Source organism: Pieris rapae, chromosome 5 (genome assembly GCF_905147795.1).
Source record: "Pieris rapae chromosome 5, ilPieRapa1.1, whole genome shotgun sequence".
Classification (NCBI taxonomy): Eukaryota; Metazoa; Arthropoda; class Insecta; order Lepidoptera; family Pieridae; genus Pieris; species Pieris rapae.
In genome coordinates, this window is record NC_059513.1 from 1819655 (window position 1) to 1839119 (window position 19465).

General features: G+C 34.0%; 1 protein-coding gene and 1 pseudogene across 1 annotated transcript; one reads left to right on the forward strand and one right to left on the reverse strand.

Annotated features, from left to right (window-relative positions):
• Positions 1 to 298: 298 nt before the first annotated feature.
• Positions 299 to 10534, reverse strand: LOC110996405 (counting factor associated protein D). Its single transcript, XM_022264059.2, has 16 exons — positions 10410 to 10534; positions 8129 to 8305; positions 7232 to 7309; positions 7100 to 7162; positions 6477 to 6620; positions 6298 to 6396; positions 5679 to 5937; positions 4947 to 5046; positions 3813 to 3936; positions 3008 to 3167; positions 2547 to 2662; positions 2252 to 2378; positions 1562 to 1872; positions 1173 to 1489; positions 672 to 769; positions 299 to 599 (listed from the first exon to the last, which is right to left on the reverse strand). The coding sequence occupies exons 1-16, from the start codon at positions 10528 to 10530 to the stop codon at positions 353 to 355; spliced, it is 2541 nt and encodes an 846-aa protein (XP_022119751.2). The 5' UTR covers positions 10531 to 10534; the 3' UTR covers positions 299 to 352.
• Positions 10535 to 14529: 3995 nt separating this feature from the next.
• On the forward strand, positions 14530 to 18421 carry LOC123689194 (annotated as a pseudogene).
• The last annotated feature ends 1044 nt before the right edge of the window (positions 18422 to 19465 follow it).

Here is a 19465-nt window from a genome sequence, read left to right on the forward strand (position 1 = left end):
AATATACCGTCTTTCTAAGTAAGCTGCCCTGATCAAGAAAATTCTAATACTCACCTACATTATAGTAGCCTTTATATGTTAATTATTTAAATATGTTCCAAGTCCTGGTGAACAGAAAAACTATGTCCTGTTTGTCATTTCACCACACCAACTTCTTTTCTATTTAAGATTATGAATACAATAAATAAATATAGTTTTTAGGCAAGGTTCGCGACTATTTCCTGAGATAAGTATATCCATCAGATAACTTTTGAAGAAATATCTTGTTTTAGAATTTCAGAATAGAAAAGAAACAATATAAAAATATTATTTTATTCGACTATGACACACTTTCACTTTAAAACTACAATATTTACTCCTCTGCACGAGCATTCTTCGCATTCTTCAAATCTTTGCGTAACACGTCCTGACGATGGAGAAGTGGGTATGATGGCATGTTGAGAACACCACACGTATTAGATCGTGACTGAAGTCTTGCAAAGCCGCGCTCTCCCCAATCGGCGCCCCACGAATTCTTGACAGTTAGGAACTCTTCTCCCTCACGCTTACCCCATCCTACCGCCAGGACAGCATGGTTCAGCGGTCTTGGAACATTGCCGCTGTGGAAAATTGGTTTGGTTAAACCATGTGATACACGACTGTTAGTATGTTATTTGTCCTGTATTACATACCAGCGTTCATCATAGTGTACACCTGATGAGTAGGTAATGAAACCCTTGTTCAGCCCATCTATAATCACGACGGTCGGCCCGTGCTGTTTTATCGCCACCTGTGATACATACATTTCATGTAATACCAATCTATCAATATTACGTATAGGTACTATATATTACGATCGGTATGAGTTGAAGTAAAATATGGAATCTGAACATAATAAAAGAAAATAATGAAACTCAGATGAGTCAGAGAAATATATAATTTTTAGGGCCTGTTTCACAATGTATGGATAAAGTGCCAAATAGCTATGCAACACATAAATTATTCGAAAGATAAAAGTTCCGAATAAGATACTTGGAATTTTATGAGAAATAGCGCTATCTGACAGTCGTGAAACGCAAAAATACTGTTTATCCTACAAATAAGTAACAAATAGCTTATTTGGAACTTATCCGGACATTGTGAAACAGGCCCTAAATCACCAATTTGTCATGGTAAAGTAGTATTTTAATCACCTTGAGTGCGGGAACACTACGGCGTGTAACATTGACGTGACCCGATATGCGGGTGACGGGCTGAACGGAGTCTTCGAGGCACTTGTTGACTGAATCCGTGTAGGTGTATTCCTCATCTGCCCGAAGGCCGCGCTCCCTCGTGTACTCATATGCGTGAGAAGGCCAGGTACCCTTGCAGCCTCGCCCTCCGAATGGATGTGCACAGTCAACCAAGTTCTGTGGTGACAGTGGCACTAGCTGTCCGGTACGCAACGCCAGAGCTCCTTCGACCGCACCGCTAACCGCAAACGCCCAGCATGACTCGCAGTGAACTTGTCCTGTTTCACAAAAAAGTTCATGCAGGGTTCATCGGCGACTGTTGCAAAGCAGACGTCTGAAAGGACACTTACGTTTGACGGGTGACACAGCTCCGCGGGGCCGCCAATCAAATCGATCGGGAAGCCTTGGTTCCCGGCGGCTTACTTCTCGCCTCGAGTACGGGAATGGTTCAGCGTTGTCGATGTCACCAGGATGCATCTCGACTCCTAGCATCTGTCGTAACTCGGCATCGACACGATCGCAGAAGTTGTTCACACCATAACGAGCAGTCGAACCTTGCCGATTAGCGGAGTTGATGAAACGTACGAATGTTACCAATGAGCTTTTACGAACCGCCTCTTCGCGAGCATCTTTATATACGCGTCCATATTTTGCCTTAAACCTGTAAGTATAATTGTTGTCAACCAAGCAAGGAATAGAAATCCTCGTAGTATATTGCACCGTGAAACTTAAGATTTTGAAAGGATCTGGGTTGCCTTAATTAGCGTGCCTGGATGCGAACAAGGCTACGCTGTTATTGTGTCCTGCCTTGGGCGATTGCTGGTGGAGCCGTGGGTTTTTAGTGGATATGCACAGCAGTGAATCCCATACATAACTCTTCACCATCAGGCAACCATGCAGCGCAAGGATATGCGTAACGCATTTCCCCACGAAAAAAAAATTAGCCAGGACCTAACGAACAACGGAACAAATGGGCCTCTAAGTACGGAAATTAGGTCCACACACAGAAAAATGCAGTATTGGAGATAAGCTTCACTTACTTGTCGAAGATTTGATCGTATCGCGTGTCGCGCGCAGGCATTTGAGTAAACTCGCGCAGCGGTTCCAGACGAGCCATTTGTTCTGGTTTTACATTTTCCAACCTCTCGACGCGGTCGCACAATTCCTCTGTATAATAAGATCAATATAATATAACGCACTACCATTATTTCTATATTCAATAGAGACTTTTCATATATCCATATTAGTAAGTAGTTGGAGAGATAGTTCATGGATTCAAAATTGAAAAGGCACCATTATTATTTCACAATTATGAAACGCTAAACAGAACTTTACCTATATTTGGTTTAAAGAAATCTTGTTCCATTTCGACGTGCTTGACGACCAGGTATCTGTGTTGATAAAAATCGAAATTTTCTCCCAGCTGAGAGCTATTCATAGTGACGGTGTATCTGTAGAAAACAAGGAAATACATGAAGAAGTATAAACCTCATAAACATCATCATCATATTTATAAACAAGAGCATTTAACAATTTATTTTAATTATGTTGTAACATATTTAAATTATAGATATTATTTATATTATAATTATATTTTAATTATAGATATCTGAGGTTATCTATTACAAAATCTCTTCCTCTCTCTTCTTATTATCGCCATCATGTCATCAAGTTTTACTAGTCAGACCCGTACAGCACAGACATTTCCTTTTTACGGCTAATTCTTTTAGGTGACATCCTTTCATGCCTTCAAACGTAAAACAATTATTTTAAAAAGTTCTAAAAGAGTGTCTTACTGGATTGGTATTGTGTTTCCGGTTGTTGTGCGTGTCAAAAGCAGTTCATGTCGGGCTGTAAGTCTTTCCTTCTTTGCTGCGCCTAATTCTCCCTCTGCACCTGCTACTATACGCCCCCACCGCTCTACTGGTACAGCGTTATTTTCTACTTCTACGTAGCCTGTGAATACGAAATAAAGAGTATTAGAATTTCAACTTAACGAATGTAACGAACCCAATAATGTATCCACATTATTCTCATATTAAATACAATCTGAAATCAGATTGTGACAGTCGATCGATCTCCTATCTGAATCCCAATAACCAGACCCTACGAAGACAATCCATTTTTGGCGATGGATAGAAAGCAATCTCTTCGCTCTTTACATTCATATTTCATAATCAGTATAAACCATATAATGTAAATAAAACCGTACAAATAATATTAAAATATACGATCTATGTTTCAAACCTATCAAATAGCTTTTTAATTTTATAAAACTGATGTAAGATACAAAAAATCTTAAGATAGGATATGGGCACAGTTGAACTGTGATTTTCATACAAAGGTACCATGGATAGCTTGGATCGACAGATGGCTATTACAATACGTCGATTGGCTATTGGCAGACTTTTATCGATTTAAAAATGTCTATCTCAGTTGGTGAAAAATGTATTGAGATAGGCTAGAGAGGCTATTCATGTATTTTTATTATAAACATTCAATCTGAAATGGAAAATATCTTGGATGTTGAGCGTCAACACAATACAAAAACAACTAGATTTGCAAGCTGCAAAGAAATTACTGAACCTTCATATAAATTACCTTCGAATTCGAACTGCCTTATGTCCGGGAGTCCTGGTGGAATGCGGTCGGTTGGGGTAGATGGGTTTGGCTCGGCGCGGGCGCAACGACGAACGTTAGCCTCACTTGATCTATCTACAAGCACCTGCAAGTCATTATAACATGTCATTAAATTGTATACATTTTATTATTTGACAACAGATGTATTTTTGTAATTGTTTTTTAAGTGTGTGTCTTTTGTAAAGATAGATGAATACTACAAGGAATAATTTAGACTTAGTTATTATTATATTTATTGCAAGCAAATTGTTACAAACAGAAAAAAGAATAAACGGATAAATCTCAGATATATCAAAGTAATTATATTAAATAAATCAAAATGTCAGATACTAAAATATAAAAAGTTCGTGGCAGCGAATATATATATTAAATAAAGAATAGTCGTCTTCGTATTTGACAAATTAAATGAACATATTTATAAACACATATTCTTTCGCAATTAAAATAGAGGGCTTTAACTTTCCCTAATTAATAAAACACATTAAACACACAAAAGTGATTAAATATCAACAGATGGTATTACAGAGTAAACGGGTTTATTCTTCTAATCTCCGAGCTGTCTTTGCGTAATGAAAAACCATTAAAAAATTGAAAGTTTGTACATAAATCCAGTAGTCAGTATTTATTATATTAAAATCCTAACGTTAACCACTGAAAATTATCTTTTTACTTATTTGTTTACACTTCGGTACCATTTACAAAAATATAAACAATATACATATAATAAATAAGGTTGCATAAGTTCTTAGGCTACGGGCGGCCTTATCGAAAAAAGGGATTCCAGGCAACATTAATATGGAACAATAAAACAAAGATGTTTCTTTGCAGGTGTTCTTACAAAGTGCATAAAATAATTAATAAAGAACTTAAAAACATGTAACACTAACAAAACTCAACAAATATCTTTAAAAATAATAATACATATGTATAAACAAACATTTTAAAGCTAATCCAAGGGTAAATTGAGTCACAATTAATATTTATAAGTAGTAGCTAGTAGTAGTAAAAAAAGCACCTGCAAGTCATTATAACATCTCATTAAATTGTATACATTTTATTATTGAATGCATATAAGAATTATGAGTATCAAAATACCTCAAAGCGCTCCACTTTTCCCTCAGTGGAGAAGGTACGATAGGTGGCACTTGAGCCGCCGTGAAACTCTACACGAGATGCTTTGCTGCCGCCGTCAAACCTGCACATTTCGTATATCTTAATATATATCTATATATTATATAAAGAGCAGTGTTGGCCTAGTGGCTTCAGCGTGCGACTCTCATATCTGAGGTCGTAGGATCGATCCCGGCTGTGCACTAATGGACTTTCTTTCTATGTGCGCATTTAACATTTGCTCGAACGGTGAAGGAAAACATCATGTCTTAGACCCAAAAAGTCGACGTGTGTCAGGCACTGGAGGCTGATCACCTAATTGCCTATTAGATTTAAAATGATCATGAAACAGATTCAGAAATCTGAGGCCAAGACTTAAAGAGGTTGTAGCGCCACTGATTTATTATTTTAATATATATAAATTACGTATCACCTTGTTTGTCCGACATGTTTAAGTTAGTTCAAACTGTACACACCGTGTGCAGTTTGATCTAACTTAAAAGATAGGATAGCTTACATCTCAATTTATATCAGCAATATTATTTTATTGCAAATGTTTGTTCATTATTAAAAACAAGCGCTGTGATAAAAATGTATTTTTTTCATTTTTTGCGCGTGTAGATTCCTTACCATTTACTTGAGACTGGCATAAAGTTAAAACTACTGCCATACAAAAAAAAGTGAGATTCATTAGTTTATTTATAGAACCTTACTTACCATAGCTTATAGGGTTCGGTGTAGTCAGAACTTGGGACTCTAAGCTCAGCCTCAATTTGAAGAGAACTGGAGAAGCTAGGTTTTGGCGGAAGAGAAACTGGAGCCGCCTGAGATGGTTGGTGGGCCTCAGTGGCTTGGGGTGATGGTCCGGCGTCGACCTGCCGTACTGTCTGGTCGTGTGCTGATAGCAATAAAGGCGGCAGATACGGTGCTCTTGGAGTCTGTGACAGGAATAACTGCACGAGCTCTTCGGACGTGACTAATAAGCAAATTAGAGTATAATTTCATATTAATCATTACATTCTAGGGGTTGTTTAAATATGACGTAAGCCTAAGCACTATAGGGTGGATGGGTGGATCTTTGATTTTATTATTTGGCGATTACATTAACAGTAAGTATTTACTTTTTTACAAATATTACCCACACCTTGTCTATGCTAGAAAAACGAAACGCATTTTCGTGAATTCGTAAAAAATTCATACGTTTATTTCTGAGAGCTTCGCTCTCTTTTGCTGACAAGAGGACGGTGATACATTACTTACAGTAAATCTGCTTACGTAATACTTAAACGGCCTAATATTTGAATTATTTTTTCATAAAATTATTCATATAACTTACAGTTAGTCGTTAGCGGCGGGATGTTGATGCCTTGGTCGATTTCTTTTGCTACCACATAGCCAGGGAACTCCAGTGGCTTGGTTGTTTCATGTGTTGGTGCTGTTTTTAAGACATAATATTTAAATTAAATATTACACTGGGGGCTTATGCCCTCAAAATATTATGTGTAGCTTCCTTACAGTTTGTTGTGAGTGGTGGGTTAGTTCGGTCGATTTCTTCAGGTTCTACATAACCAGGGGCTAGCTGGGGTGTGTGATCTACAGGGGTTGCTTTTTCATAAATTTGGCGGTGGATGGGCGTCTGCAGTGCAGGTGCTCTACACTCTGAAAAAAGCAAAAGATGTTAGCAGATTAGGATATCCTATAGGAAACCTTTTCGCTACTCAACTTCAAAATTATACAACGAAACAAAACATCGAATGCTTAAACAATGGCTATAAAGTAATAGCCGGAAACCAAAAAAAATATGGCGAACTTTGTTAGTTGAAAGTAAATATGAATGTTTGAAAATATGTATAAATGTATACATAATAATATTTTTATTAAAAAAAATCGGATCGGATCCAAGGAAAAGTCTGGCTGCCCACAAACGAGGGAAAAGTGTGGAGCGAGGGCTCTTTATTTTACCTAAATATTCTGTTATTGTGTTTAATAAAGATTTTCATTGTTTTTTCTAGAATATTTGCGTTGCTTAAGGGTTTCGTAGACGTTCCTAGCCGTATTTTTAACTTTGTGTGTCTAAACACCGCTGTGTTAAGGACGCTACTCATTTTACGGCAATTTAATGAGAGAAAAATATTTACCAGATTGCATAGGCACCGGCACAGGCAGCAACACAACTGGTATGGACCCTGCTGAAGGGTTTGCTGTAAAAAACATGCATGTATTAACTTCATGTCACTGAATTATTATCCAATTTTACTCGTACCACTTACGTATAGGAATATTGATGCTAATGGGATTTAGAAACCATGGTGTTACTGCAGGCGATGTAGTTGCGTCAGAAAGAAACCCTGGAAATCGATTAACAATATTAAAACCTTTGAATTCCCGGTAACTGAGAAACTTTGATATATATGCTAATCTTTACTTGTATTAAACAATATAAACATTTGTGTTTTTGTAAGTAGATATGTTTGTAAAGTTTTCACACATAAACTACTGGACCTATTTCACTGGCCGATTATATTATGTCTGTCATGACAATGGAAATGCAGCTTTCTGCCGGCATAGGCAATATAACGTATAGTTTCAAATTAAAATGCAATAATATAACCCAAGGTGTGACAAATTATCCAGAAATGTGATCGCGTGTACTGTAGAAATTCCTGATGATTGAATAAAAATGAGAGACTGAAGTTCTACAAATTAATCTCTTCTCCAATATTTATTTTAGAAGAAGGCTTTGCTTTGTATTTTGATTTTTGTTTTTATTTTTAACAATTTATAATCAAGCTAAAATTTTTAACAACGTACTTAAAATCAAGAATTTTTAAATTTAGTAATGTTGGTCATTTTTCAGTAATAAGGTTACAAAATTAAATATGTATTAGATAAATTATATTCGTTTTAAAGAAAATTTCTATATTAACGAGATTATAAATGAATCTGCATCTTATAATTTGAAAGGAAGTAATTAAAAACTTAAGTAAAATAAAACTTTTATGTTACCAAAATATACCTATAGTCCGACTTAGCTTTTCGTTCGATATCTACGCGAGTGACATCACAGACCATTATAATTTAAAGTTATTGTAAACTGGTTTTCGAAATTCGAAGGTTTTTATAGACGGATTTCCACCTCATTACTGTGAAAACAAATACAAACAAACCTGTGGATTGAACCGGTGCGGAAACTGCAACATGTTTCTGAAGAGTCACTGTTCTATCTGCTAGTGGGCTCTCTGTGGCGCTTCGCTCCTCAGCAGATAGCCTAAATCCAGCAGCAGGGTTTTTCGTCGTGGGACGGAGACGGATCCCCTCAACAAAGGCGCAAGCATACACGCACACTGCAACAAAATTTATAATAAATTATACAAAGCAAGTGAATTGAAAATCATATCGCAGTTCCATGGTAGTATTAGACTTATCGAGAACACGCAGACATCACATAAGCCTGTCTTTATAAATTTGCCGTGTTTTTACAAATTCTATATTATATCAACCTAAACTAAGAACTTGTATGATTTATATATTATGTCATAAAACTTGAATATAAAAATCATTATGTATAATAAGACTAATAAAATTAAAATTTACATAATATTTTGGGTATTTTTTTATCTAAAAATCGACTTATCTCGTAATAAATATTGATTGGAGATACGAGTTTAAAACAGTCATACTAACGATATTTTATAACACACTTATAGATATAAAAAAAAACAAAGCAATCAAATTGATGTTAGCGTGGTTTAAAAGCTCTAATCAACAGCCGCTGACCGCATCAAAGCTCTCAAGGCAATAAGGTTACATATTTCAATGTCACAATCTAAATGTCATCACAAATTAAAAATGTAGCGAACTGACCTTGCAATATTTTTGGAGCGATATCTTCGTAAAAAAACGCCAAGTCATAAATTATCAAAAGCTTAAGGATATAAAAAAGTTTTCCTAACTTTTAGCAGGTCTAAATATCTTCCGGTTTGGGATTAGATAGTTAAAGAATAATTTTAGGCTTTATCATATTATGAGTTAAGAGGTTTAATGATACAAAATATTTGCATGTCCGTCTTGTTACATTACAATTTAATGTAACAAGACCAGTTTGAATAAAAATATTACCGCTTAATTTAGATTAATTATTATATGTGTATATATTTTTTGCAAAGAAAATGCTCAAGGTAGAGAGGTGGAGTAAGTTGGAGGAAGCCTATTCTTTCTACGAGGTCCTTTGAAAACAGATGTATTTTTGTAGTTTTTTTTAAGTGTGTGTCTTTTGTAAAGATAGATGAATGCTACAAGGAATAATTTAGACTTAGTTATTATTATATTTATTGCAAGCAAATTGTTACAAACAGAAAAAAGAATAAACGGATAAATCTCAGATATATCAAAGTAATTATATTAAATAAATCAAAATGTTAGATTCTAAAATATAAAAAGTTCGTGGCAGCGAATATATATATTAAATAAAGAATAGTCGTCTTCGTATTTGACAAATTAAATGAATATATTTATAAACACATATTCTTTCGCAATTAAAATAGAGGGCTTTAACTTTTCCTAATTAATAAAACACATTAAACACACAAAAGTGATTAAATATCAACAGATGGTATTACAGAGTAAACGGGTTTATTCTTCTAATCTCCGAGCTTTCTATGCGTAATGAAAAACCATTAAAAAATTAAAAGTTTGTACATAAATCCAGTAGTCAGTATTTATTCAATTAAAATCCTAACGTTAACCACTGAAAATTATCTTTTTACTTATTTATTTACACTTCGTTACTATTTACAAAAAAACATATACAATATACATATAATAAACAAGGTTGCATAAGTTCTTAGGCAACGGGCGGCCTTATCGAAAAAATGGGTTCCAGCCAACCCTAATATGGAACAATAAAACAAAGATGTTTCTTTGTAGGTGTTTCTACAAAGTGCATAAAATAATTAATAAAGAAGAACTTAAAAACATGTAACACTAACAAAACTATACCAATATCTTAAAAAATAATACATATGTATAAACAAAAATTTTAAAGCTAATCCAAGGGTAAATTTAGTCACAATTAATATATGCAAGTAGTTAATTAAGAGGCAGAAGAAAAATGATAAAAAATAATAATTTTAATTCAATTTAAAGACTGAGCTGGTCTGCTTTCAAGTGGTAAGGAGTTCCATAGCAGGATACTTTGCACAGTGAAAGAGGAGTGATAGAATTAAGTACTTTCAATCTTGCAAAACACTTTTACAACTAAAAACAGATACGCACCTGCTATTTGAGGTTAAACCTTCTCTATATATCTTTTTCCAGGAAACGTTTTCAGTTTCAACAAATAAATATTTTATGGAATAACATCCGATATACAACTGAGAGGATTCCGAGGTCCTGAAGATAAACCCACGGTTTACCAATGGCGTCAATACAAATATAATTGTTACTCACAAAAAAAGAGTAGTTGGGTGGAAGAAGCCATATTGTCCGCACTCCGCAGCCCTCGGTCACGCGGCTTCGGATGTGACTGTGTCATCTTCAACGATACCAGATCCAACTTGACCCCACCCATCGTGACCTTCGAGATCGCGACATCTCCACTCGAATTAATTTTTAACTGTTAATAATATTTTTTACCACATAAACGCTTTTGCTTAGAATCAAAGCATAGTGAACATAGAACATAGTTTTGGAGTCCTTTTTGCTTGGATCATTATATTTAATTTTAAAGGAAGTATATGGCCAACCAGTATATACCATCATCATACAATAATTGTTTTACGTAAAAGAAACCTTTGGATTATCGCCGACTGTACCATTATTCCAAGAAAATGCTTAACTACTTAAGACTATTTTATAATACTTCGTCAAAACATAATGACCTTCGCAAAGTTGTAAAAAGATTCAAGAGCTATTGATGTGAGTCGTTGTTCGATAGTATTACAAAATTAATAGATGTAACTAAATATTTTGTAATATACAATGCGTTTAGTAACGTTTGATAACATAAATATAATGCGGTTAGAGTCGTTGCGACAGTGCCTCGTACTTTTTTAACAGACTCATTTATTTTTTGGTTATTGGTCGTAATATGTTTTTCGCATGTTGATGAAATATATTTGAGGAGTTTGATTGTGTTAAAATATTCACACGTAAAAAGCGAAGCTGTTACTGTTGTGAATTACCGGTTGCTTGCAAAATAATTCTTTTTCGTTGTGAAGCGGTCTAGTGGAGTAAATAACGTGTAGAAAATAAATCGATTCCATCGGTTATTAATTCAAATATATTTATTTATACAGTATGGACTATGGTGTGGTAGGTTCAGTTTGCGCAGTTATAAGCTCATTATGACCGTTGTGCGTTTTATTTATACATTGCACCACATCACATAATATAATACATTTTCTACGTTAACACATGGAATACTTAAGCAATGGATTTAAATTAATAGCCGGAAACCAATACTTTTAATGGCGAATTTTGATTAAGTAAATATGAATGTTTAAAAATATGTATGAATGTATATTATTACTTTTATTTTTTAAAAATACATTCAATTAAATAGTGCTGAATACTCGGATCCGAGTTTGGAAGGAATGGTTTAAAAAATTAACGGACGCTCGCACGGTTCCCAGTCGGCGGCATCGCTACTATATCCCCGCTCCCCTCGGATCCGAGAAAAGAGCAGTTAATGTGTTAAATTGCAATATATCTCTTCAATACATGACAATTACGGTAAATAAACATTTGACAAAAAAATAATAAGATTATTTATTAGTCGACATCACAGGAGACCTTGGACAAAGAATAAGTCTAGCTATTCAAAGGGAGAACGCTGTCAGTATCTTCGGAACCTTGCCGCCTAAAGGGACTCCTTTTAATAATATATTTTAATTATTACATTTTAAAGTTAGTTATTAGGTATATTAGAATTAAGTACAATTATATTTCATATAATTTATAAGATAATTACATTAACAATGTAGTACCCAACAGGCGCTCAACAACGCATTTATTTAAATTGATCAGTACATTACAGTATATATGTATATCAGGCTCAGAATAAGTCAGCAGCGTTTATTCTGTTATACCTACTCATATTCGTCAATAATTAGAATCAGAGGTCAAATCATATCAAATCAAAAATCATTTATTCATAAAGGTAACATAATGTACACTTATGAACGTCAAAATAAAGAAATATTAAAAAAAAATTAATTGTTTTTTTTACACAATGTTTGTAAGGAGCTGCAACCATTAAACCATATTCCATATGATATCTTGAGTAATAAAGAATAATTAAATAAATTTAAAACAAAGATTTGTCCTCTATCAGCAGGAACAACACGCAAATTACGTATTTGCGTATAAACAACTTATATCACCGCCTACACGAATTCAAGTACGACCAGTCACCACAAGTAGCACCCGTTCACGAGTATGACGCATGGCCAGCCATCGACCCCCTCGCCATATTTTTGGGAGATAACCTACCTGAACTCCTAGTTTGGTTTTACAGATGGACAGATATAAACGGCAAATAAGGATTTTAAAAAGTCGTCCTTTAGATCTTCAGAATCCTATTAATAACCTAATAAATAAATCTTTTGCCTTCTCTGGACACCATGACTAGAGTAAGTCATATAAGAACTTTTTGCATTCAAATCGAATATTTTATATGGTGATTCTCGAGAAATTTATTGAGCATGTTTTGAAAGAAATTCTTACCCGATTCTACAGAAGCATGTCTGAAAATACCATGAGGTATCAAAAACCTATAAGCATATGTTTTAGCTTCAAAAATCACTACCAATGCTTACGTCCTAATTTAAAGGCATTACGAAATTATAATGATCGTTCATAATATGCAAAACATAGAAGTGTATATAATTTGTATCATTTACACAATAACTGCCTACGGCAATACGAAACGACTTGTATCAAGCCGTCGGTTAGCTATATGGACTAGTTTTAACCTTTACTAGGCCTTCTCCATCTACACGACACTGGCGAAGTACCTTGCGCCCAGTTGGCACAAATTAAAGCCATTAAAAAAACCCTTTACTAGATAACTTGTTTTATTTAATCTGCTTTTCACGTGTAACGAATTTACTTTTTTGTAATTTATATAATATTTTTCATTCAGATGATTTTTCAGTGTCGAATTTAGCCAGCGCGGGGCCTGGAGCAAATTATATTAAGAGGGCCCTTCTCAAGGGCATTATTAGGGTATTAAATAAAACAAAACTCACTCGTAACACTTTCAATGTTAAGCAAAGCAAATCATCATGAAGTAAGTTTTTATTATACTTATTGAAAGCGTACTATATTCAAAAATGTTTGTAAAATATGTACCTACTTATTTTTAATAGTATACTTACTTATTTAAATAAACGTGACTAAATCGAGTTTTAGGTTTTAAAGTGAAAGCGAAGCAAGATACATTATGCTGCTATTTTTTTTATAGAACAGGGGGCAAACGGGCAGGAGACCTGATGTAAGTTCATATTTCTTTATAACAGTTACGGGAATTATTATATTCGGGTATGTTGCAGGGGGTATCTGCTGCATTTGCTTCTCTTGCTACCTGGCTAATCCGGCACTGGATGTGTCACTCAGTGCAACAAGAGCGTAGCAGATGAGAGACGGGCCCCCAATACTCCATAAAAATGTAGTAATATATGTATTTGTGTATGTAGATATATATTAGGAAATTTCTAACTGTAAGTTTGTACATATATGTAAAATAAAGTCCCGCACCACACGAAGGGATATTAGGAATATTAATTTTAAAAAAAATATATATTTTTCATGGAAAAAAATTGTATTTTCCAAACATTTTTTGTAACGAAACTAGATTAGAACAATTATGTTTTATATTGATGAAAGATTTAAGTACCTCGGTTTATTGTGCTATTAAATTTACTATTGACTTTGAGCCCGTTCTGAAATATTTCTTTCTCCCCACCGGGCGGAAGGCGTCAAATTTCTCTTGAAAATCTTGAATTTAAAATTCTTAGTTGTAAATACAATAACAAATTGTTGAGTAGATAAGAGAGATGTAGAAGAAGTCAAGTGTATGCCGATCCCTGCGTACATGTATATCTCCAACAAGTGTACGTAGCCAGTCGCAAAGTATTTGTTTGTCTCCTAAAAGAAGACATTCACCATCTGCTCAAAATGAAGGTAACCTGGTTCAAGATGACCATCCAACTGTCATGCATACTGAAAATGTACCAACAATTTTTCCGAACGGCTTTCTGCCGATGTGCGTAGTGAATCTAATGAGATTGATGTGGATATTTTGGTGGCTATGGGGACCGTGGAAGCGGAAGTAACCGTTGGGCCAACCATCCATACTGAAATAGCTCAGAGGTCCTCTACTAAAGGACTACTACCTTTTAGCAATGTGCCAGCTAGGGTACCACCAAAACTAAACCCGGAGTTGCTACATGCTTTAACAGACCCAGCCAAGAAAAGGGATGTTATTATTAAATCGCGCCATAAGAATATTTCTGCAGCATTAGCAGCTATTGGGTTAGGACTACACTGTTTTTTAACAAAAGGAGACATGGTGGAAGGTATTAAGAATATAAATGATGCTGCAAAGGTATTATATGATGTCATTTATACCCAAACAATTGGCAGAAGAAGGTTACTCCAAGGTGTGGTGAACGAACAAATGAAAGACTCATTACAGGGGAGCCCAGATGATTTGCTTTTTGGTAATGGTCTGACAGAAAGAATAAAAACCATAAAGGCTGTACAGAAATCTGTTCAGTACTTGTCAAGAACTAACCAATCACCCCGACTATGCATGCAAAACCAGAAGGTTTTAAACTCGCGGGCCCCTCCTCAACGTAGAAACAAGGAGAACCAATATCATGTAAGAAGGGGGAAGAAGACTCCACAAGTAAAGAAGCCGGGACCACCACTGCATCAGAGGCGCTAACCCACTTACAACAATCACCCAAGACGAAAATAAATTACCAGGTGGGCAGATTACCCCTTTTTTCATGACATATGGCAATCTATTACAGATCATCCAATTATCTTAACTTGGGTATCGCGATACTCACTAGATTTTTTCAGAAATCCAGTCCAAATTATAATACCTCATAACAATAGTTTTACTCAGGCCGAAATGATTCTAATAAGAAAGGAAGACTTAATAAGGATTCAGGCTATTGAAGTCTTCAAACAAAGAGATATTCCATTTCAAGTTCACCAATTTTCTTAGTAAAGAAATCAAATGGGCAATATCGCTTCATTCTTAACCTTAAAAAACTTAATAAGTTCATGTTGCCAGCTAATTTAAAACTAGGGGATTACCAAACAGTATGTAAATTAATACAAAAAGATGACTTCATATCATCAATTGATTAAAAAACGCATATTATATGGTTAACATACATAACTACTCGAGAAAACACCTTAGTTTTTTCTTTAAGGGAAAATATTACCAATTTAAAGTTCTACCTTTTTGATAGAAGATAGACAATTCCCACTCAAATGTTAAGTCGTTATCAATTATTGTTGCCATTTTAGTACATTTAAATAGCAATTGTTTACTGTTCATGTGGTATTGACGTAAGTATATACTGATAATAATAAATGATATAAAAGCCGACCCCTTGGCACGGGAAGTTCTCATTCCAGTTTTAGGAGTACCGAGAAAATGTTTGGGAAAATATTACCTAGTTACTGTTATGCTCGTGACGCTCGTCAAGAATGCATGTAAGTAATAATTATTATCTTTAAAAAATATTTCGAAACTTTTATTTAGATTTTTTCCTCTTGTTGCATTTGTTAATAGAAATACATTATTCCTTTATTTTTTCTTTAAAAGTCAGTAATATAACTCATGAAATTTTATTTAATATTTCTTTTTCAATATAAACCTACAGCGCTTAAACCGGTAAAAGATGAATCGACACTGCTGAATGAATTGACACCGCAAAATAAACCTACAGCGCTCAAGCCGGTAGAAGATGAATCGACACTGCATAATAAATTGACACAGCTCGATGAAGGTAAACTTTTTTTTTAAAAGTAGTTATAGTGAAATAAAATAAAAATATTTTTAAGTCTTTCGCGCCATTATCTACCAAGAAAAGAAAGGTACTGCGCATGTGTTGTAAGCAAACCTTACTTACATGGATATAAATATACAAACGATAAGTGGATTCTAGTTCATTGCTAATTATAATTAAACTACATTGAATTAGCAAAATATATTTAAAAAATGTTATAAGTGTTGAAACTAGTGTTTTTCTATGACATTTATGTGTTAATATTGTTATACTTTTGCGATAAAGAATACTTAGAGACAATTTTAGTTCTTACATGATTGTTGTAAGGCGATAGTAGAGCAGTATTTCATTCGCTTCTTCAATTTTTTTCTTAATTAAAACTCAATAAATAACTCATTTTGTATTTATAATATTTTTTCCGAGATATTGGCCGAGACACTCAGAGAATTGCATTATATTTCTTTTCGTTAAATTAGCAATAAAAAATTGGTTGCCTGTAAAGTCGGTATACGGGCGAAAGTTTTACGTGACAACGACTTTGAGTGGTAAAATAATTTTAATGTGAATATTCATTCGTATAGTAGGAAGAAGGATGAAATAATAGTAACAATTTAAAACATTTATTTATACAAAGAATTATATTAAAACATTAATTTATACAAAGAATCTCGAACTGTGCTCGAGTGGAAGGGACGCGTGCCTTTCACTTTTTATGTCTGTCTCTCTCGCTCTTAGGCGGGCTAACCATGCCCGAGTGGAAGGGACGCGTGCCTCTCACTCGCTCTCATTGTGAGCGCATAACGTGAGCGGAGCGTAACGCAGTTTCTTGAAGTGTCACCCGGCAAACCAATTTATAAGACGTTGTCACGTCAAAAATAAAATTTTATTCATCTATTTATTAATAAATATAACTAATATTAGATTTTTTTTCTATTTATTCAGATGATAAACCTATACTTAGCAACAGATATGCACCGGAGCCGCCTCAACGTAGAATAATTCGATATCTCAGCTGCTCTGACTTGCATGAATATTCACTGGCGGAAGATACCATTCAAATAAGTAATCTCATCATTGTGGCCGCGGAAAACCCTTGCATCATGAAAGCGTCGAAAATTATTTTGAATAACAATGATTTTTCCGGTTACAAACATGCTTATTACATAATTAGAAAGAGAATAGTAATGGTTGATAATACATTCGAAGGACCAGAGCAATATTATTACATAGTTGGAGATAATGTAGTTCTATTTAATAATATATATTCAAGGCCTCCTTCAAGTTCATAAAGTAGCGGGATATGAAGTCACAGCGTTCTAAAATGTATTTGATTTGTGTCCACGAATACGCAGCAACTCGTATCCTGGTGACTGATAACGAATCGAAAGGAAGTCGGTTTGATGGAAACGGAAAATCCCCCGAACTTAACGCTTGTGTCTGTATCTTTACGATCTGTCAAGTCATTAAACTAGAGCCTTCAATTATATAAGACCACAAACAGTAGGTATACAGTATAGGCAAAAAATTAAACCACCTGCACTTAGCACTAAATTAGTGTTAATTGCAGGAGGTTTAATTTTTTGAAGGAGGCCTTGAAAATATATTATTAAATAGAAGTACATTATCTCCAACTATGTAATAATATTGTTCTGGTCCTTCGGATGTATTATAAACCATTACTATTCTCTTTCTAATTATGTAATAAGCATGTTTGTAACCGGAAAAATCTTTGTTATTCAAAATAATTTTCGACGCTTTCATGATGCAAGGGTTTTCCGCGGCCACAATGATGAGATTACTTATTTGAATGGTATCTTCCGCCAGTGAATATTCATGCAAGTCAGAGCAGCTGAGATATCGAATTATTTGACGTTGAGGCGGCTCCGGTGTATATCTGTTGCTAAGTATAGGTTTATCATCTGAATAAATAGAAAAAAAAATCAAATATTAGTTATATTTATTAATAAATAGATAAATAAAATTTTGTTATTTATTGCTAATTTAACGAAAAGAAATAAAATGCAATTTGCTGAGTGTCTCAGCCAATATCTCGGAATTTTTTTTTATTTATTTATTTTACAGCCTATGCCAATACGACAATGTGGAAAAACATTTAATTAAATATAGGTAATAATGTACATAAAAATTAGACACATAATATACTCAATATCGCTACTGTGAATTGACTCTGCGAACATACAAATATGTCGATAGTATCGGAGACAGCATTTAGAAGGCGCAACGTCCTGGGTAACGGGGATCTGTGCAACAGAAATATTATAAATTCAAAATGAGTTATTTATTGAGTTTAAATTAAGAAAAAAAATGAAAGAAGAAGTATAGCGCACGCCACATAAGCGAAGCGAATGAAATACTGCTCTACTCTCGCCTTACAACAATCATGTAAGAACTAAAATTGTCTTTTAGTATTCTTTATCGCAAAAGTATAACAATATTAACACATAAATATCATAGAAAAACACTAGTTTCAACACTTTTAACATTTTTAAAATATATTTTGCTAATTCAATGTAGTTTAATTATAATTAGCAATAAACTAGAATCCACTTATCGTTTGTATATTTATATCTATCTAAGTAAGGTTCGCTTACAACACATGCGCAGTACCTTTCTTTTCTTGGTAGATAATGGCGCGAAAGACTTAAAAATATTTTTATTTTATTTCACTATAACTACTTTTAAAAAAAAAGTTTACCTTCATCGAGCTGTGTCAATTTATTATGCAGTGTCGATTCATCTTCTACCGGCTTGAGCGCTGTAGGTTTATTTTGCGGTGTCAATTCATTCAGCAGTGTCGATTCATCTTTTACCGGTTTAAGCGCTGTAGGTTTATATTGAAAAAGAAATATTAAATAAAATTTCATGAGTTATATTACTGACTTTTAAAGAAAAAATAAAGGAATAATGTATTTCTATTAACAAATGCAACAAGAGGAAAAAATCTAAATAAAAGTTTCGAAATATTTTTTAAAGATAATAATTATTACTTACATGCATTCTTGACGAGCGTCACGAGCATAACAGTAACTAGGTAATATTTTCCCAAACATTTTCTCGGTACTCCTAAAACTGGAATGAGAACTTCCCGTGCCAAGGGGTCGGCTTTTATATCATTTATTATTATCAGTATATACTTACGTCAATACCACATGAACAGTAAACAATTGCTATTTAAATGTACTAAAATGGCAACAATAATTGATAACGACTTAACATTTGAGTGGGAATTGTTGGCGGTTTTCCTTTTGCACGACTCATGACAGGAAACGTCGGAATATGCTTACGATCAAAATATTATAATATGGAATATAATATTAAAATATTATTAATATTATATTCCCCTCTTGATACCTAATAAATAAAGATACTATTAAAAAAAAATAGTTTTTTGTATGGAAGAAGAAATTACAGATGGTTGATCCATACACAAAAATGTCTTACAATCTTATCATT